This window comes from Chelonoidis abingdonii, chromosome 3 (genome assembly GCF_003597395.2).
Source record: "Chelonoidis abingdonii isolate Lonesome George chromosome 3, CheloAbing_2.0, whole genome shotgun sequence".
NCBI classification, from domain to species: Eukaryota; Metazoa; Chordata; order Testudines; family Testudinidae; genus Chelonoidis; species Chelonoidis abingdonii.
This window is the reverse complement of record NC_133771.1, coordinates 9204898-9224918: the sequence shown is the minus strand read 5'-3', so window position 1 is coordinate 9224918 and position 20021 is coordinate 9204898. Positions and strand designations below refer to the sequence as shown.

The following is a 20021-nucleotide window of genomic DNA, read 5'->3' as shown; positions in this document are numbered from 1 at the left end:
AGGCTGGGGAGCTCTAGCCTGGAAAGCCCCAGGCTATGACCTAGCTTTGGGCCAATGGGTACTGGGGGTTGCAGAGGGCAGCCCAGGGGTAGGCCAAGGCAGCAGGCCCAAACCCTCCTTGCCAGTGATGAATAGGCTGATACTGCAGCCTGGCACAGGGTGTGGGGCTAGACAATGACCGGCAGTAGCCATACACAGAGGCAAGGTGGGGATAGAGAGTGGAGGTTCCCCGGGGAGGGGAGACCCTGAGAGAAAGGGGTTACTGCCAGGGGGCAGAACCCCATGTAAAAGGGCATCGGGTCCAGGGAGGGACGCGGGGGCCAGAGGACAGGTGGATCACCGGCCTGCAGAGGGCACTCCAGAGCTGGAACTGAGCTAATTCCCGAAGTCACCAGCAGGAGGCACCGCAGGGATGAGTCCGCTCATCTACAACTAGAAATAAAATGTCCCAACTCATATCAAAATACTCAAGGATCATCATAAATAGGAAGACCCTCCATGCATATGCCATAGATTCCTGGCCACCCCAGGCATGTCTCTGAGGTACATTGTCCCAGGGGCTGGTGACAATTGAGGCCACAGAAGGTGAAGTGACATGCCCAAGGTCACAGAGTGAATCAGTGGCAGAGCTAGAAGCCGAATCCAGGTCTCCTGACTTGTAGCATCCTCGCCTGTGGAGCACACTGCATCCCTTTCAGTATGAAGTGCCTGTTTCTCTACAACTACTACAGCATTACCTGTCTGTCTAGGATCTCTGCTCGCGATTGCAGATCATGATATGCTCTTTGCAACATATGCTCCCTCTCCCGGTGTAGCGTCTCTCGGAGGAGCAGCATGTTGGTACGTTTTTGGACCTCAGCGGCTGAGAGGGCAGCCAGCTGCTGCTGATAGTGCCAGACTTCAGCATCAACGCCTGTCGTCAGTGGCAGAGGCTGTGGTGGCACACAGATTTCTAGGTGGGCAGACGTCTGATCAACGTCTCTCTCCCGACATAGCACAAACTGGTAGAGCTGGTAGTGCCTGATGAGCGTGTGATAGAAGTATTCACACAAGACACACGGTTTGAATGGACTCAGCTTTGGCTCACATGCCACGAGTTTATCCCTTAGGACACAGATGGCCTGAGAAACAGACAAACCTGGAAAGAAACAAAAAGAAAATGTTTCCTGAGTAACCCCTACAAGGTTCTGGTAGCAATCAGAATGCCATTTTGCTGTTTAAAGGATGAGGTGATTAGCACCAACTAATATTTGTTTGCGGGGGAAATAAATTGAAATGATCCCACACTGACCATCTTTAATCTTGTCATGAGGGAAAGAAGGGAAGTCTCTGTTTCTTCAGGGCTGTTGTTTACAAAGACATGTTAGACTCACGTGGCTGGATTTTACAGGACACAACAGCTCGGGCTGAAGGATGATACTGAGTTATACAAGAAGGGCTGCAGCTCAGCCCGGAAGCTTACAGCACATGAAATGGTTTAACAAATGTATTTGACAGACAATGATCCTATTGGGATAACCCCACACCAGTATTTTACCCTGTGATGGTGTTGATACCCTGTTGAATCAGCTGCATGAGGAAAGTGGAATTTTTGTGACAGATGCATATAACAGATCAAAGGCTGGTTCTGCACCTACTGACTCTGCAGTGCACTCACACCTCTTGTTGAATTGCCTTTGAGGTCACATCGAGTGTTGCTGCTGTTGTTATTTATTACGTGTGTTACCACAGCGCCTAGGAGCCCAGCCAGGGACCAGGGCTCTATTGTGCCCGGCGCTGTACAAACATAGAACAAAAAGACGATCCCTGCCCCGCAGAGTTTACAAAGCATAAGACAAGAGACAACGGATGGAAACAGAGAGACCCAGGGGGGAGAAAAAGGAAATGATGAGGCAATATTGGTCAGCATCATACACAGTGGTCTCTGCACATCAGTGGTGTAGCTGTGTAGCCCTAATGTTCATGCCAGACTGCTAACATTATATCAGATGACTACAGGCTTATCTGGAGGGATCTATTTCTGTGTTTACTTCTCACAATGCTTTGGAAGTGACAATCTCTTTGCAGACTTTTTAGTTCCTCTTAGACCATTTAGAACCTGAGCCTGCTCACACCAAAATCAAAGGCAAAACTCCCATCGTCCTCCACGGGAGTAGGACTGGGCCAGAGGGTCTACTTGCTTCTATCCAGATTTTACCCAGACAGTCCGGTTTTTGGCTTCTGTGTCCAGGTGCCATTTAAGGTTGACAGATGCCTGGTTTTCCACAGATGTTTGGTGGCATGCTGGGAGACAGGGGCAGGAGCGGAAACGTGGCACGTTCAGGGGAGGAGGCAGGGAAGAGGCGGGGACTTTGGGGAAGGCGTTGGAATAAGGGTGGGGCAGAGGTGGGGTGGCATGAAAGGGGTGGAGTGGGTGCGGGGGCGGGGCCGGGGGCAGAGGAAGGGGGTGAGCACCTAGGGGAAAGCAGGGAAGTCGGTGCCTATGGCATAAGCCTCTACTGCATGAGTTAAAAGGCAACTGCCTTTTAGCTAAGGCTGTAGAGCAGACTCATTTTAGCTCTCTCTCTAAGTTGTCTTGGCGCCACTAGATGAGACAGAGCACCACACCCAGGAGATGTGTGGGTTACATGTCCTCAAAGTCAACAGTGACAAATCTGAGAGTGAATGACACCAGCTGGGGTAAAAGTAGGTGGAGCCCAGAGAAGTAAAGTCATTGGGGTGAAGAGATCTGGCTCATGAGAGTCCCAGCCTCACCAGCTGACTCAGGCAATGGACAGCAAGACTGGAGCCAAATGCTTCAGGAAACTGACGTGAGTCTATGCTGAACTGGCTGATAGGAAGATCAGATACACCATTGTCCCAGCCCTTAGAATGAGGAGTGACTGCGTGTTATTCCTTCACAAAGCTCTGAACTGCAGTGGTGATGATAACAGATAAGGTGCCACAGAACTCTTTGCCACATCAAATTCAAAAGCCCTTGGCTTAGATTTCACTCCACGCAAGCAGGGAGTGGGCAAAATGTGTCTTAATATTACAGTAGCAACTAGAGAGTCCAGCGGTAATGTTACGTGCTGCATGCACGTCGAGACCCGGGCTACACCTAAAACTTAGCTTGACCTGGGGGGGTAAAAAAATCACACCCCTAAGGCTACAGCTACACAAGAGAGTTTACAGCAGCACCCGCTGTGCCCTTATAAGCTCTCTAATGTAGCCGCTCTAAGCCGATGGCAGGGAGCTGTCTCATTGGCTTAACGACTACAGCCCCCGCCAGCAACAGTAGCTATGCAGCCGGAGATGCTCTCCCGCCGGCACAGCACTGTTCACACTGGCACTTATGTTGGTGTAACTTGTGTCACAGAGGGGTGATTTAGTCACTCCCCAGAGCGATATAAATCATGCTGCCGTACATGCAGGGTAGACAAACGAACCTAAGCCCAGAACAGAATTCTTTCATTGACCTAACTACTGCCCCTAGTGGAGGTGGGTTTACAACAGCTACTATGGCATAGCTGCATAGCAGTTGTGCCACTGTACTGCTCGTAGACAGCTCCCTAATCAGTGCCACGAAGCACTCAGAATTTAACTAGACAGGACAGCCAACAGGTGAGAGAAAGGAAGCCTTGTTACTATTCCCATGTTACACAGGCACAGGGAGCCTCGTTCTCATTTACACTAAGCCCCCTTTACCCAGTTCTGGCAGGCAGCTGGTAATGTGACTTAAAAACCACTTTATGCTACCAAAGTGGTGTTAAGTCAGAGGTGGGCAAACTACGGCTTGTGGGACCCTCCTGCCTGGCCCCTGAGCTTCTCGCCCGGGAGGCTCCTCCCCAGCCCCTCTCCTGCTGTTCCCCCTTCCCCGCAGCCTCAGCTCATGCACCGCTGGCTTGAGCTCCTGGGGCAGCGCAGCTGCAGAGCTGTGCCTGACACGGTCTCTGTGCTGCGCGGTGGCAATGGCGCAGCTGGCTCCAGCTGGGCCAGCCCCCGGTGCTCCAGGCAGTGCTGTAAGGGGGCAGGGAGCGGAGAGAGGGGGTTGGATAGAGGGCAGAGGAGTTCGGGAGGGTGGTCAGGGGTGGGGGTGTGGATAGGGGTCGGGGAGCAGGAGGGTTGAATGGGGACAGTCAGAAATGAGAGAAGGGTTGGATGGGGCAGCGGGGGGCAGTCAGGGGAAGGGGTTCCGGGGGCAGTCAGGGGACAGGGAGAAGGGGGGTTAAACGGGGGCAGTCAGAAATGAGAGCGGGGTTGGATGGGGCAGCGGGGAACAGTCAGGGGCAGGGGTTCCAGGCGTGGTCAGGGGACAGGGAGCGGGGGAGGGAAGGGGCAGGGGTCCTGGGGGGGCAGTCAGGGAACAAGGGGGTTGGATGAGGCAGGAGTCCTGATGGGGGGCAGGGATAGGGGGTGGGGGCCGGGCCATGACTTCCTCCCCTAACCAACCCTCCATACGATTTCCGAAACCCGATGTGGCCCTCAGGTCAAAACGTTTGCCCACCCCTGTGTTAAGTGCTCCCAGTCTAAACGAGAACCAGGATCTGCTGGAGAGATGTGCATCACACGGGGAGCCTGTGACAGGGCCAGGAAAGTGAACAGAGATCTTTGAAGCCCTTGGCCAGCGTTTTCACCACAAGATGATCCTTCCTCTCAGAGTGACCATTATTATAATAATAATTATTATTTGTATTGCGGCAGAATCTAGGAGCACCGTCACGGGCCAGAAACCCACCATGCAAGGGGCTGTACAAACACAGAACAAAGAGATGATCCTGCCCCAGAGAGCGTACAATCTCTGTATCCATGAAGCTGAAATAATATGTAAATCAGGGCTGGGATCTTCTTTTGGTTTCATACCAGTATAACGCCATTAACTTCAGTGGAGTTACTCCTCGCTTACACTGGTGTAAATGAGTCCCGAATTAGGTCCATCAGCTTCAGTTAAAGAGTGGTTTCAGGGTTATTTCACAATCCCAGGCACACGAGGGGCTCAGTTATACCGCTGTAATTCTGGAGTAGCTAGTGGAGTTACTCTGAATTTACACTAGTGTAACTGAAACTAGAGTCTGATCACATCGTTTCTGGATCAAGACCTTCAGGAAAACACCAGGAGTGGAGAGGGAAGTCTATATTTAGGGCCAGTGATTAATAGCACCAAGATGCTACCGGAAAAGGAGAGCTGAACTGGAAAGAGAACTAGAGTCAGCACTGGGGCGGGGGGTTGTAGCGGAGACATGGGCACTGTGAAGTGGCAGCAAAGTGACATTACAAGGTGCAAGGTGGCCAGGATGCTGCCCTGAGGAAGCCTAGCCTTCCTTTGCAGACTGTGTCCTGGTGTAGGAAGGTATCTCTGCCCTTCCCTCTCCTGCAAACCTTCTCTCCTGGGGTTTGTGTGCACAGTCCTAATCTTTGTATATAAAGGAAAACAAATAAGCTTTTGCATTTTTCATTTCAGAGGTTGATGGGGATTTGGCTGGGATTGCAAAAGAAGGCAGCAGACATTCCCTTTCACCTAACTACCAAGACTGCCTCCTTTCTTGCCACCCTAGCTCTCCCCTTTTCAAAGATTCATCGGTTCCCAGGCCAGAAAGGGACCATTGTGATCATCCAATCTGACCTCCTGTCTAACACAGGCCAGAGAACTGCACCAGAGTGATTCCCAGAATATATATCGCTAGTTAAGAAAACATCCAAGCTTGATTTTAAAATGGCCAGTGATGGAGAATCCACCACCACCCTTGGTAAGTTGTTCCAATGGTTGATTACTCTGACTGTTAAGAATGTATGCTTAGTTCTAGTCTGAATTTGTCTAGCTCCAGCTTCCAGCCGTTGGTTTGTGTTACACCTTTCTCTGCTAAACAGAAGAACATATTATCAAATATTTGTTCCCCAGGTATGTACTGATAGACTGTAATCAAGCCAACCCTTTGTCTTCTCTTTGTTACTCTAAATAGATTGACTTCTTTGAATCTATCACTATATGGCAGGTTTTCTAATCCTTTAATCATTTTTGTGGCTCTTCTCTGAACCCTCTCAAATGTATCAATATCCTTTTGCGGGGAATTCCCCCAATCCATCTTGTATGCTGTCCCCACAGTCTTTCCCCTTGCCAAGCACATTCCATCCCTCTTCAGATCTCTCTGTTACCTTCCCAACCTTCCACTCCGAAGGCATGATCCAAAGTCCCATGAAGGAAATCTCCCATTAACTTCTGTGGGCTTTGGAGTGGGTCCCTAGTCCTTGCCTCATGGCCATGCACAACATAACACCTCCCTACCTCTCTGCTCTTGTCTCTTTTCACTACCCCTTAATCACTCCACTCTGCCTAAGGCTGCATGAGGAACCAACCCTTCTCCCACTCCCATCTGCATGCCCCCTCTGCCTCTGATCCTGTTCACCATATCCCTACTTCCTCCTTCATCCACCACACCTCCACCTTCAAATCCCCCCAACCCTTCTCCCAGGTAGCCCATAATCCTGAATGCCCCTTGAAAGAAGAGTTAAAAAGACAATAGAAAACTGGAACAAACCATATGCAACTAACCAAACAGGCGTGAAACGTCACTGCTGGGACACTGCTTTTCAATGCACCATCCTTGGCCTGCAAGCTGGCAATTTAGATCAGGGCAGAGGACCTTGGGCCTGCTTCTCCACTGCCTTGCACCTTGAGCAGTCGTTTACACCTGTGCAAATGAGGCAACTCTCCCATATCGGAATTCTCCATTCCCACCAGCCATGTTGCACCGTTTACACCTATGTTGCACAGGCATTGGTGACTTCACAAAGGAGAAAGGCAGTGTGGAATCTTCTTGCTGTCTGTAATGTACATCGTGCAGTATTGGCACTGTCTAAATAACAAATAACATAGTTAAGCTTTCACAGCTAACATACTGATGGAAATGGTCTTAACAAGATGTCTCAGGCACTAACGCAGCCTTAGTTTATAAAAGCATTTTCCATCAGTGTCAAAGTTTGGGCTCCTCACTCTGAAATGAGTTTTTGTTTGTTTTTTCCACAAAGATTTAGTTCTGGAGATTATCTCTGGGTGCACGCTGGCTCTTTCGCAAGATTTCAATCTATCATTAGCTTCCCATCCATTATTCAGCAGGGCTGATTATGAACGACACAGCACAGCTCCTTCCCCTGCGAATTGGCAGGGAAAACTGAGAAGGGGTTGCTACTTTATCATAATACCCCATGGCATCTTCCCCACCCTGCAAAGGAAAATTTAATTTGTTTGTGATATTTTAATTAAACTTAATCTAATTGCTAAGAAGCCATGATGTCTCAAATAGAAACCGTCTCATAAGGCTCGATTGAGAATCGATATTAGGATCCTGGGTGTTGAGTGGCAATAACTAGGACACCATTGAAAGGCAGCCAATTCTGAGTGAATTACTCAGACTGGAAACTCCTTGAGGCAGGGACCATCTTTGTACAACCCCTAGCACAATGGGGTCCTGGTCCATAATGGGGACTTGTAGGTGCTACAGTAATACGAATAATAAAAGTCACTTATACACAGAGGAATCAGAACTGGCCTATGCAATTCTTAAGTCCCACTTAAGCTCTCGACATATGTGGGTTGCAAGGAGTGCATAAGCCTGGAGCTGGTCCCTGGCACGAGGTGAATTTCTCCTTCTATGTGACATGGGTTTGCTAGGCTGTCATTCACACTGTGTTACCCCAAAAGCCCAAACCCGAGTGGCCTGCAGAACTTTCTTCAAGCCCAAAGCGAATGTGCAGAATAAACGTGTAGTGCAAACAAGTTGGCTACTAGGACAACAATGGCGACGCCTTTGAAACCAGCATTATGCAAACATGACCTACATCAAACTATGTGCACCGGCGTGATTAGCTCATAAGTAAACAGCTAGCAATCTCTGATTGTCCCCATCCTCACCCACTCACCCGTCACAGGCCAGATATGGAGACGTGCAGTGCACCCTCAGCTCCCATTTGCTCATTGGCTGCTCAGCTCCTTGGAGGTGGTACTCAGCACCCCTAAATGCCATACACCCAGAGGCATCGGCTTTATGGTCAGTCATACAAACAGGCAATTATTTAGCGAGTGCATTAAAAACATAAACATTCTAACGCCCAACATCGTGAAGCAGGGCATGCAAGGGCCATGCTTTGTAGCTGGTAGGTTTGTATTCTATCCAGGCATTCCCGAGGGAGCTCTGTTCTCTCTTTCATCCCAAGGCATGTGGGTAGTTCTGATCACCTTGCACAGAGAGGAGAGGAACTAAAACTGACTGGGATATGAGGTGAAACACCCAGCTGTCCCATGATGGTTAGTTGCTCTCTCCTCAGACCGTTACCCTTGTGCTTCCCAGAATGGAAAGTAGGAAAACTGTCCCTTTGTTTGACAGTTGCGTGATGACGGCCTGTTTAACTGTGCCATTGTGGCTTTACTGCCCAGGAGCACTGGAAGCTCCCTAAAAGAGGAGCCAGATGCCAGAACTGTGGCCCCACCCCTGCGTTGCACTTCCAGCCAAGTCCTTGCCTCTGTGCCACCCCTTCCCCTGAGCGCCTGCCCCCCGTGCTGCCTCTCCTCCCGCAAGACTCTGCCTCCCACTCACTTCTTTCTGCCCCCTCCCCCTGTCACTCACCCTTACAGCTGGTAAAAAGTGGGGGGCATGGCCCCCTGTCCTCCCTTTTGGTGCCCCTGTTACCATCCATTCCTTCCTTAATCTGCTGCTCTTCATTACAGGGGCATGAAGGAGGAAGGGATCTGGCACCTGCCCCTCTCAGCTTATTCTAGATCTGATTCCCCCTCTCCTGTAAGCTGATGTGAATCAGAAGCAACTCGGCCGAAGTCAGGAGACTAAGACTGGTATAAAATCAGTTGTGTGAGGAGAATCTGGCCCTCTACAGCCTCTAGAGTGGGAAGAGGGGTGGGGGATCACTCATCCTTTGTGTCGACAAGTGTAGGACAAGCCCTAGTACTAAAGGGGGTGGAATTCAACCCCAGATATAAAGAAAGGATTTGAGAAAGTTCAAATGACATCTGGATCCAAACTTTGTGGCCCGAGTCCATCTCTCCTTAAATCTTGTGCTAAATAAACACAATGACACACCTAACTGGTGTGAACTGAATGTATTATCTCATAAGCAAACAAGGACAGTATTAGCTCTAATTTGTTTCTTGGCAGCAAAGTGGGGGCAAAAAAAAAAAAATTACACACACCTGCGGAGGATGACGTTAAGGTCTCCAAACTAATGCATGTAGCAAGAGGCACTGTGCACCTTCCAGGGCAAAGCAGCTCAGCTGAAAGCTATGTCTGAAACACATGCGTCTGCGTGTTGAAAGCAAGGCAAGCAACGGATGGGATTGACAGATGACAATGGGGCTTGATCCTGCAAAGAGCTGAATGCCCTCGGATCACACTGACCTTATAGACTCAGGTTCTAGAGGTCCAGGCTGAGGCCCGTTGTAAAGACCCATTGTCTTTGGTGGATGATTCATCAGGCCCTAACATGACACGTTACATGCACTGGGGTAAATTCTCCCCTCAGTTACACCAGGGCAAAGCTGGTGATCCTGGAGGGGACCCCAGTGGGGTTACACCCATGTAAATGATGGGACCAAATGGACCATTCACTGATTAATCTTCACTCCTCTTGTTTGGTCAATAGCCCTGTTTTCCAGATGGGGACTCAGAGTTAAGTGGCTTGCCAAAGGCCACCAAAGGGGCCAGTGCCAAATCTAGACACTTATGTGGGAAGAAAAATAGTCAGGTGACATTTACACTAAGGGTTCATGCCTGTCTGGCAGGAGTAAGGACCCGCAGCTATCTTGCTAATCAGAGGCAGCCTAATGAGTTCAGCTGGACCCCACCTGAGCTGCTTGATTGGCCAACCGCCTGATTGGCTGAGGGGGATCAGTAGACCTGCTCTTTAGATCAGCAGGGCACTGGCTGCACAAGGCATTCACCCACTGCTGCAGCAGGCCCTGCATCTGCTTGTTCCTGGCCGCGTTCCAGCCTTGGCTACACTGTCTGAATGGTGGGAGGAGTCAGCAGACCAGCTCTTAAGCCCAGCAGCAGCAGTTCGCAGGCTTCTCAAAGCATTTGCCTATGGCTGTGACAGCACCTGCCTGGGGCCCAGCCCGGCTCCTACCTTGCTCCAGATAACCTGACTGACCTTCAGCTCCTATTCCTGGCTTCAGCTCTCCCACTTGGCTCTGGCATCTGGCCTTTGATTCTGGCTTGACCCTAGGTTCCTATTCCTGGCTACCGATTCCTGCTCCAACCACTTGGCGCGACTGCCCACATCCTGGTCTCTGACAGTGTGAGCATCCCCAAAAGAAAACACACATTGTAAGGGAACTAGAGCTAACACAGTGAGCCTAGATCCTACAAAGGCCAGTAGCTCTCTGATGGAGTGAGTGGGACCCCTACAGAACTTGCAGGCTCAGGGTGCCACCCTGCAAGCACAGAACATGGGCCTGCAAGCTCGACTCGTGCTGACTGCAGGGTCGACCCCTGCTCCCTGTGCCTGACAAGTTCAATAGTGATTGCAACAAATCTTGGCGGGTTCCTAACTCAGTGTCGGCGCCTATTTCTGCTACACCCGCTGGCATGCCCACTGACCCAGACCAAGCAGGACTGATTATCAGCCTGCTTATGGGGGTGGCCCTGACTGTGGTGTTTCCACTCCTGGGAGAACCACGCTGGTTTCAGGGACAATTTGAGGACTTTGTTTGAGCTGTGGAGGTGATTTCGATGACCAGAGTTGCAAGCGTCCAGCCAAAGCCGCACTTCAGGCCTTGTGGCAGGGAGGCCAGCCAGTTGCTAAATATGCAGCGGGAGTTCCAACGCTCGGTAATAGACACTGCATGGAACGAGGCTGCCCAGTGTTACCATTTCTGGCTCCGCCTAAACAATAATCTTAAATTATTGGAATCCCCTGGGTGGAATCCCCATCTAGCCTGGATATCTTAGCTGAGCTAAGCATCAAGATTGACAATAGCCTGACTGAATGCCGCCAAGAAAAAAGATGGGCCTTCTGGCTTCTGCCAGTCCTGTTGGCATGGCCTCCCTCCATATCAGTCCCTTCTCCATCACCCAAACTCAGGAAAGTCGATCAGGTTTGGCCCTGCCTCCCCCCCACAGAGAAATATTGACACCAGGCATCAGGCCTGTGTCTGTATTGTGGGGACCCAGGAGACTTTGCATCGAGCTTCCATGCCAAGATCCGATCAGGAAATGCCAAGCCCCAGCCCTGCTGGTATCCTCTCCCCAACAGTCCACACCAACACCCGTCTGACAGTACCCTGGTGATGGCCAATCAGCATCCAACACATCTCCAACTCCCTCTCTGGCACTCTGTGATGCCTGTTACCAACATAGAATCGCTGGTGGACTTGGTAGATCTGGAGTTCAGCCAAGCAGTAGCACACAAGATCCCCACCCAGTGCAAGGACTCTCCTGAGTTAGCGGAGTCCATGGATGGGTCACTCCTTCTGCCAGAACCCACAAGACAGAGGTAACTACCCTTTGAAATCCTCCAGTTTGTGCTAATTTTTGCACCAAATCCATCAGTTGTCATTGTCATCCCCTGGCTCAATTGCCCTTGATCCATGCATCCAGTGGCAATCAGGCAACAATCCTGTTTCCCAAAAGCTGACAAGGGACCACCAGCCCTTTGCAGCTTACTTGAATCCAGAGAATTCAGAGATGCAAAGAGGGGATCCAAAGGTGACCCTGGCAAGCCCCATGACCCCCCCACCCCACACATAACAGCTCTAGGGATTCCTGATAAATATCATCACTCTGCCAACATGTGTGACAAAAAGAAAGCAGACACCCTACTACTCTGGCACAGCCATGCTGTCCTTCAGCTGGAGACAGAGGTTCCCTTCAGGTGATTTACTCTCTCTCTGAATCTGAACAGGCACTCCAGAGGTATCTCAAAGAAAACCTTCAGGGTTCATTAATCCCTCCACGTCTCAAGCTGGGGACTTGAGCTTCTTCATGACAAAGAAAGAAGGCTTCCTCTGGCCTTGTGTGGACTACCAAACTCTGAACAAGATTATAATCCGAACCAGTATCACTTAGCATTTATTAATGACCTATTCAAAAGATTCCTTTCTGTCAAGGTCTTTACAAATTTGGACCTCCATGGAGCTTATAACCTGGGGAGGATCTGAGAAGGAGAGGACTGGAAGATCACTTTTTGTACCAGCTGTGATCACTTTGAATATTTGGTCATGCTGTTTGGGTTGTGCAATGCCCTGGTGACCTTCCAGCATTTCATAAATAACATCTTTAGGGACATGCTGGACTAATTTGCCATCATTTACCTGGCTGACAGCCTCATTTTCTCCAAAAGTCAGCACTACCACAGTCATCATGTGCACATTATCTTGGAGAAACTCTGCTAAAACCATCTCTATGCAAAAGCATCTCTGTGCAAAGCTCAAGAAATGCAAGTTCAGTGGAATTCTTGCTATATATCATCTCGCCTGAGGGACTCAGCACAGACCTGTGTAAGGTGGTGGCAATATCTTCCTGGGCTCCATCCAAGGATGAAATTGGGATGCAGCAATTCCTGGGGTTCACCAATTTCTACAGGAAATTTATTAAAGGGTATTCTAGCTTGGTTGTACCCATAATGGTGTTCCAGTCGGCCGGGCCCACAGAGGCTCAGTGGGTCTTTGATTGACTGAAGAGGGCATTCACCTCAGCACCCAACCTGATTCACCCACATCCCACTAAACTATTTATGTTTGGAGCTGGCGTCTTTAATTTTGTCATAGATAGTTTTATATCAGCATGTGGGCCACCTTAACCAACTCCTTCCCTGTGTCTTTTATTCTCAGAAACTAATCTCAGCAGGAAAAAATTACAGTACCTGGGAGAAGGGGCTACTGGCTATCGATGTGGCTTTGAGGAGGAGCATCATTTCTTAGAAGGAGCCCGATTCCTGGTCCAAGTCCTGCTGTACCACAAAAACCTGGAGTAACTATGGATGGCTAGATGCTGTAACCAGTGCCAGATCTGCTGGTCCCTCTTCCTTGCCCCTGGAAATTTCCACGACATGCATCTGACGAAGTGGGTATTCACCCACGAAAGCTCATGCTCCAAAACGTCTGTTAGTCTATAAGGTGTTACAGGATCCTCTGCTGCTTCCTTGCTTGCTTCAACTTTGTAATAACTTATCACCCAGGGACAAGAAACAGGAAGATGGAGGCCCTATCCTGCAAAAGTGATTATCTCAAACCTGATGGAGATGCACATGCTCAAGGTGCCCAACTTTATCAGTGAGATGATCAACAGTGGTCTGGCATCCTCCATCCACTCCCTGATGATCCATACACAACCCAGATCTGCCAGACCCTGAATGATGTGGGTAGCCCACCTGACTCTGAGTTCCAATTACAGAATGGCCTTTTCTATCACAGGGTCGTATTTATGTTCTGGAGGGACAACCTGGGCTTCAGGTGTTGAAAATATGCTGTAATTCACTGTTTGTGGGCCATTTTGGCTAATTCAAGATCTGGAATGTGGTCTGGAGGAGCTTTGGGTGGCCAGGTCTGTAAGAGTATATACATACATAAGAGTATATACATCAAGGACTATATACGATTCTGAAACCTCTCCAACCATACCAAGAACCCAAGATCAAACCCTTAGGTCTCCTCCAGCCTCTGCCCACACCTCTGCAGCCTTGGTCTGCTATATCAATGGATTTCATTGTAGAACTGCCACACTCCTAGGATCACCCAGTAATCCCAGTTGCCATTGATGTCCTAACAAAGATGGCACACTTCATCCCACGCTGTACTGTTCCTACCACATGTGTGATGGGTTAGTTCTTCTTGGAAAATGTCTACCACTACCATGGGTTACCACCAGACGTTGTATCGCACTAGGGACACCAGTTCATCTCTCAACTGTGGCAGGAAATTCTCAGACTTCTTGGCATCAAGTCCCTCATCTTGTCAGCCTAGTATCCACAGACTAATGGACAAACAGAGAGAGACAGTCAAATCTTGGAGCAGTATTTTCGCTGCTTTCTAAATTTACCACCAGGATGGCTGGCTCCCCTGCTGTGCTATGCTGAATTCACATATAACAATGCAATCCATGCCTCAACCCAACAAAGCCTGTTCTTCGCAAACTATGGATTTCGCCCTCACTTCCACTCAGACCTAGCCGTAAGGTCTCTAGTACTAGCCACCACGGATTTAGTGTCTCATCTGCACTGGGAGCTCAAGGAACGTTTGCAGTCTGCTGGAGAAGCCTATAAACACCGTGTGGACCAAGACCGTGAAGCTTCCCCCAATCTGGCTGTAGGGGACCAGGTATGGCTTTCTGCCCAGAACTTTAAATGGAGTCACCCATCTGTCAAACTAGACCACCAATTCCTGGGCCTTTTCAAGATTAAAGGATGGGTAAATCCAGTTGCCTTCAGGATATGACTACCCTTGAAGATCCACCCTGTCTTTCACATCTCACTTTTAAAGTCCTACACCGAGAACCCTTACCCAGATCACTCCAATCTGCCACTGCCACCCAATCTACAGACAGGAGGAGTGCTTTGTCTGCCTAATCCTCAACTCTTGGAGAATTAGGGGAAAGCTCTAATACCTGGTAGATTGGGAAGGCTATAATCTGGTTGAGCGATCTTGGGAAACAGTAGAGAAAATCCAGGCCCTGGGCATATTGCAAAAGTTCCATCAGAAGTACTCAGAGAACCTGGGCCCTGAGGTTCCCAGGAGATGCCCTCGGCAAGTGGGGGTTAGTGTCAGGAATCAGGGCCTTCAGCAGAGTCGGTCTCCAGGCAACAAGTGCAGCTGGCCTGTAGCAGGCTGCCTGATTTGTGGGAAGACTCAGCAGACCAGCTCTTAAGCCCAGCAGTAACAGTTTGGCATCCGCTCAAAATATTCACTTATGGCTGCAATAGATCCTGCTCCTGCCTTATTCCAGCCCTGCTCCTGCCTCAAACCCCGCTTTATTCCTGGCCTTGCCTCACTCCAGCTAACCTGACTCTGATCCTCAGCTCCTATTCCTGACATCTGGCCTTTGACTTCAGCTTGACCCTTGGCTGCTATTCCTGGCTACTGGATCCTGCTGTATCCACTAGGCATGACTCCCTGTTCAAACCACTAGGCATGATGACTCATGTCCTGATCCCTCACAGCCACACAGGAGACCCGAGTTAGACTCCTGGACTGCTAGTGAGGAAAGCTCAGAAAAGTATGTGTATAAAGCTGGTATGAATTGACAACAGGGTTTGAACTTAAGCCTATAGCAGAGATTTATCCCACTTGAGCTAAAGGAGTAACTCCATTATCTTGTAGCAGCAGTTGGCTATTATCCTCCAGGCTGACCATCCACCAGAGGGAGCTGTGACACACTGTGGGCTGCATGTGTTGAAACTTAACAGTGTGTTGCAGGAACAAAGTGTTACACTTGCACACCTAGGTGATGGAAAGTTTAAAGTGGGCATGCAGGTGTTTTCACCAACAAATCATAGGCACACATACATCACATGGGAGTGGGGTGACCAGATGTCTCAATTTTATAGGGACAGTCTCGATATTTGGGGCTTTTTCTTATATAGATGCCTATTACCCCCCCACCCCTTGGCCTGGTTTTTAATACCTGCTGTCTGGTCACCCTACATGGGAGGCCAGTTTTATAAGTAAGGCCCAGTAATATTTATTTATATGGGGGTTGTTGTGAGGGGAAGCTCACAAGTGTTTATCCAGTGCTCTCAGATGCTTGCACTGAGGTGCTGTATACATGTGACCGCTGTTATGAAACCAAGAATCAAGTCTTTGCTTTTCACGATCTCTAATGGAGGTAGGGTGAGGGCCTGATTTCAGCTCTTGCAAACGTGATAGGTACGCAGACCTGTGTCACTCAAACAGACTTGTTCTGCGGGGCTGCACTCAGAGACAGGTCAGCCCACAGCTAGGCAGAGCATATCTCCTGTGTGAGTCCCCACTCACTACAAGAGTTACGCTGGTGTAACTCATGCACCCTCTCCTGAAACACTGTGGTCACGAGGGGGCTGCATGGGGACAACTGACCCCCCAAATATTAACTCCCTCCCCCCACACATTTAGGGCTTGATTCTCCTTGCACCAGTTTCACCCCAGTGTAACAGCACTGCCTTCCATGCTTCTGATTTAGACCGACAGGAGAAGCAGGAAGCTGGAGGCAGTTCCCATCACTAGGACACACCTTTGGTGTCGTTCAGCAGCTCTTCTGCAAGCTTTCCCGCTTCCACGACTGCAGGCCAGGACAGCCCTTTCTCCACAGCGAACACAATGCTGCTGTAAATGCTGTCGAGCTCTATGCTGCGCCTCAGGTCCCCAACATCATCAAACTCCTTCCATCGCAGCAGCGCTCTCAGGCACTGGCGCCCTTCTTCCCTCTGGCACAGAGACAGAAATGCAAGTGACATGGGAGTGGCGGGGGAGGCAGGTACTTCACTTGCAGATGCAGCAACCTCTCCTGAAGAGAATGGACCAGATCTTAACCCTGGTCTAAGTCTGAGTAATTCCCTGGAAGCCAAAGAAGTAATTTCGATTTACAGCAGCTGAGAATCTGACCCAAGTATCTCAAAATATAGGCACATGGGGCCAGATTCTGATCTCATGTTTGTTTTACTCCGTATGGTTCATAGCACCTGGTTTTCCCAGGCATGAGAGAGAGCAGAATCAGGCCCTTAGGAGTTTCCACTGGGTCCATCCCAGGCAGTATCCTGCTGGGTCTATCATGTCTGATATCCCCATCAGAGGGGAGCGAGCAGCTTTCAGAAAGTGACTGGGGCTTTACTGGGCCAAGTTGGGGAGTCACAGCCACCCACCCCCATGTCCCACCCAACTCTTGCTTGGCCTAGTAGGTTTTAGGTCTCGGTCTGGTGCAGCTCACAGACTCTGCTCTGTGGATAGGTGGGAAATTGGGTAGAGCCTTGACTCCAACCCACGTCCCCCCATAATAGGTCAGAGTAGCCAGCCCGGTACAAGCACTCTTTCAAGTCACTGTGAGGTACTTTCTCCCTGGAGTGGGGAGGGAATTGTGCCTCAAGGTGATTCCTGGCTTCCACCCACTCCTTGCTCAGGAACATGGCTAAAGGCGCAATCATGGAGGTGGCAAATTTCCTTCCTGTCCCTTATAGGGTTGGTCCTGCAGTGGGAGAGATGTGCCTCATCGCTGCAGTCATCCAGCAACAGGCTGCAGCCCAGTGACTTCATGGGAGTCAAATCCACGGGGCCAAACCCTGCGGGGTGCTGCATGCCCAGTGGGAGTGAAGGGCAGGATCAGCGTATTTCCTCTTCTGTTGTCTCAGTTCTACTTGCCATAAACTGCCCTTGGGTTTGCAGCCAGGTGTACAATGGCCAGCCATAAACTTCCCAGCGCTGATAGAGGCTATTTCGGCAACACTTCTAATTCCCAGCTGCTGAGAAGGAGGTGTGGGCCTTGTAAAGGTGTGGCGTGCAGGTATCTAACCTTTTGTTCCCTTCACTCACTATTGCAATGGGAGAGGGTATGAACCCTTATCCGATTCTGAACGTGAAAAGAAGAGCAAGAGAGCAGGTCTGGGGGCCAGAAAGAGGCGGAGGGAAAGGACTGTCAGCATCACAGAGACACCTGCTGGGCTCTGTGCTGAGGTTCAGAGCTAACTCCGCCGAGCCCCGGCTGTGCTGTGGCGTTAAAGACCCAGCTTCTGAGCTCAGAGAGGTAAATCTGGAGTAGCTCCACTAGTGTCAATGAGGTTCTTTGGAATTTCCACCAGTATTGCCTAGAGAAGGATTTGACCTAATGGCTCTGACCTCTCAGTATTTCCGGGCTGCGATGACAGCTATCCTTACCTGAAGCTCACAGATTCTCCTTACCCCCTCTGCTGATAAGGCCGCCATCCTTATCAGAACCCGTTACTAGGGGGTGCGGCTTGTCTTATACAATCACAAAGGCGGCAAAGTTCCACTGAGTGGTAATGTTCTAGGAGCCAGTCCAAGCCCTCCCCGCCCGGGCAGGACTCTCCCCTACAGCAGATTCCCTAGAGTTGTGTCAAGGTTGCTGTTAAATGTCCCGACTGATGGGGCGGCTACCTCTGCCTCATTGCGCAGGCTAATAGATCTTGCTGCCAGGAAGCTTTTCCAGGTATTGGATGCAGCCACTGAAGTCACTAGAAAAACGGATTGACTTTAGTGTGTATGTGTAAAACATGGCTGATGCTTTTGTTCTTCAGGCCCTAGGTCTTCTGGCTAATCAGGATTTCAGCCTTGTGAGCTGGATCGCTTGGGAAACTGAGCGCCGCAAACACTAGGCGTTGGATACGGCGAAACGTAAATGTGCACACCTGGGAACAAGGAATGTGGGCTGTACTTACATGAGGGGGGACTCTATCCTAGGAAGCAGCTGATCTTGAGCTCCCAGTGCGACGCTGTGGCCAAAAGAGCTAATGCCATCCTGTGATGCATAAACAGTGGGATCTTGAGCAGAAACAGAAAGGTTATTTTCCCTCTGCATTTGGCACTGGTGGAATCCTGTGTCCAGTTCTGGTGCCCACAACTGAAGAAGGATGTTGATCAATTGGAAAGAGTTCAGAGAAGAACCACAAAATGTACAAAAGGTTTAGAAAACCTGCCTTGCAATGATAGACTCAAGGCGTTCAATCTAGTTAGCTTAACAAAGAGAAGGTTAAGGGATTCTTCATCCCATAAGTATCTACATGGGAAAAAATAACATCTGATAATGGGCTCTTCAGTTTTGCAGAGAAAGGGTGTAACATGATGCAGTCGCTGGACGTTGAAGTTAGACAAAGTCAGACTGGAAAGAAGTTGCAAATGTTTAACAGTGAGAGTAATTAACCAGTGGGACAATTTTCCAAGGGTTGTGGCAGATTCTTCATCACATGCAGTTTTAAAATCATGATTGGATGTTTTTCTAAAAGATCTGCTCAGGGTCTTATTGTGGGGAAGTTCTCTGGCCTGTGTTAGACTGCAGGTCAGACTAGATGATAATGGTTCATTCCAGCCTCGGAATCTATGATTAGTGATTGTGAGGGAGAAATTCGAAACCTGGCAGCAGAGGCAAATGTTAATGCATCCAAAGCACCTGACAAGGCTTTCACAGGGCCTGGGGATAGCAGTGGCTCTGACATCAGATTCAGCAATAGCCCCACCCACAGGGATGATGCCGTCTGCAAGCACTTTGCAGGGCCGGTGCAACCATTTAGGTGACCTAGGCGGTTGCATAGGGTGCTGGGATTTGGGGGGCGCCATTTCCTTCAGCAGTGACCACGGCGGCTGGATCTTTGGCAGCCCCAGTCACCGCCGGCATTTAGGCAGAGGGAGCTGGGGCAGGGGAGCATGGGGAGGGCCTCCTGCAGCAAGTAAGTGGGGGGTGGCATGCAGGGGAACTCCCCACTCCAGCTCACCCCTGCCCCCCCTCCTCCCCGAACATGCCGTGGCCTCTTCATTTCTCTCACCTTCCAGGCTTGCGGCGCCAATCAGCTTAGGCACCGCAAGCCTGGGAGGTGGGAGAAGTGAAGCAGCCACGGGATGCTCGGGGTGCTCGTGCGCGGAGCAGGGGTGAGCTAGGGCAGGGGGGGTGCCTCAGGGCGGAGGGTGAGGGGTGGGGAACTGCCACTAGGGGGGGCGCCTCAGGGCAGGGGCGCGGTGGGGGGCGCAAGGTGGAAGCTTCGCCTAGGGTGCGAAACATCCTTGCACCAGCCCTGGCACTTTGCCACAGGAGAAGCCTGCTTTGCTGCTTGAAGAGTGACTTGTGTTGCACATCTCACCATATGCTGTTGTGGCTGGGGCCAGATCCTGAGCTCCTAACTCAGAGACAGGTGGATTGTTCTTCAGAATGCACGGGGCCTTCTGCACACAATTCCTCCCCGTTCTGTGCATGCTCTGTGTGTGACTGTGTGCAGGAGAATGGATCAAAGCCGGGGGTAGCCTCCCAGCAACCTGTGCATTTTCTCACAGTTAGGACTGCATTCACTTTCCCACAAAGCCTCCCTACTCTGCAGAATCCACATGACAATGGCTGAGCTGGTGTACA

The 20021-nt window shown here is 50.2% G+C and overlaps 1 protein-coding gene across 1 annotated transcript in view; it reads right to left on the bottom strand.

Moving 5' to 3' along the window:
- C3H8orf74 (chromosome 3 C8orf74 homolog) overlaps positions 1–17869 on the bottom strand; it is a 24936-nt gene extending 7067 nt beyond the window's left edge. The window contains exons 1-3 of the mRNA XM_032778479.1: positions 17822–17869; positions 16188–16380; positions 738–1138 (exon numbers count right to left, since the gene is read on the bottom strand). Of these exons, the coding sequence (XP_032634370.1) occupies positions 738–1138; positions 16188–16380; positions 17822–17869 (642 nt within the window). The remainder of the gene's footprint in view (positions 1–737; positions 1139–16187; positions 16381–17821) is intronic.
- Between the last annotated feature and the right edge of the window lie 2152 nt (positions 17870–20021).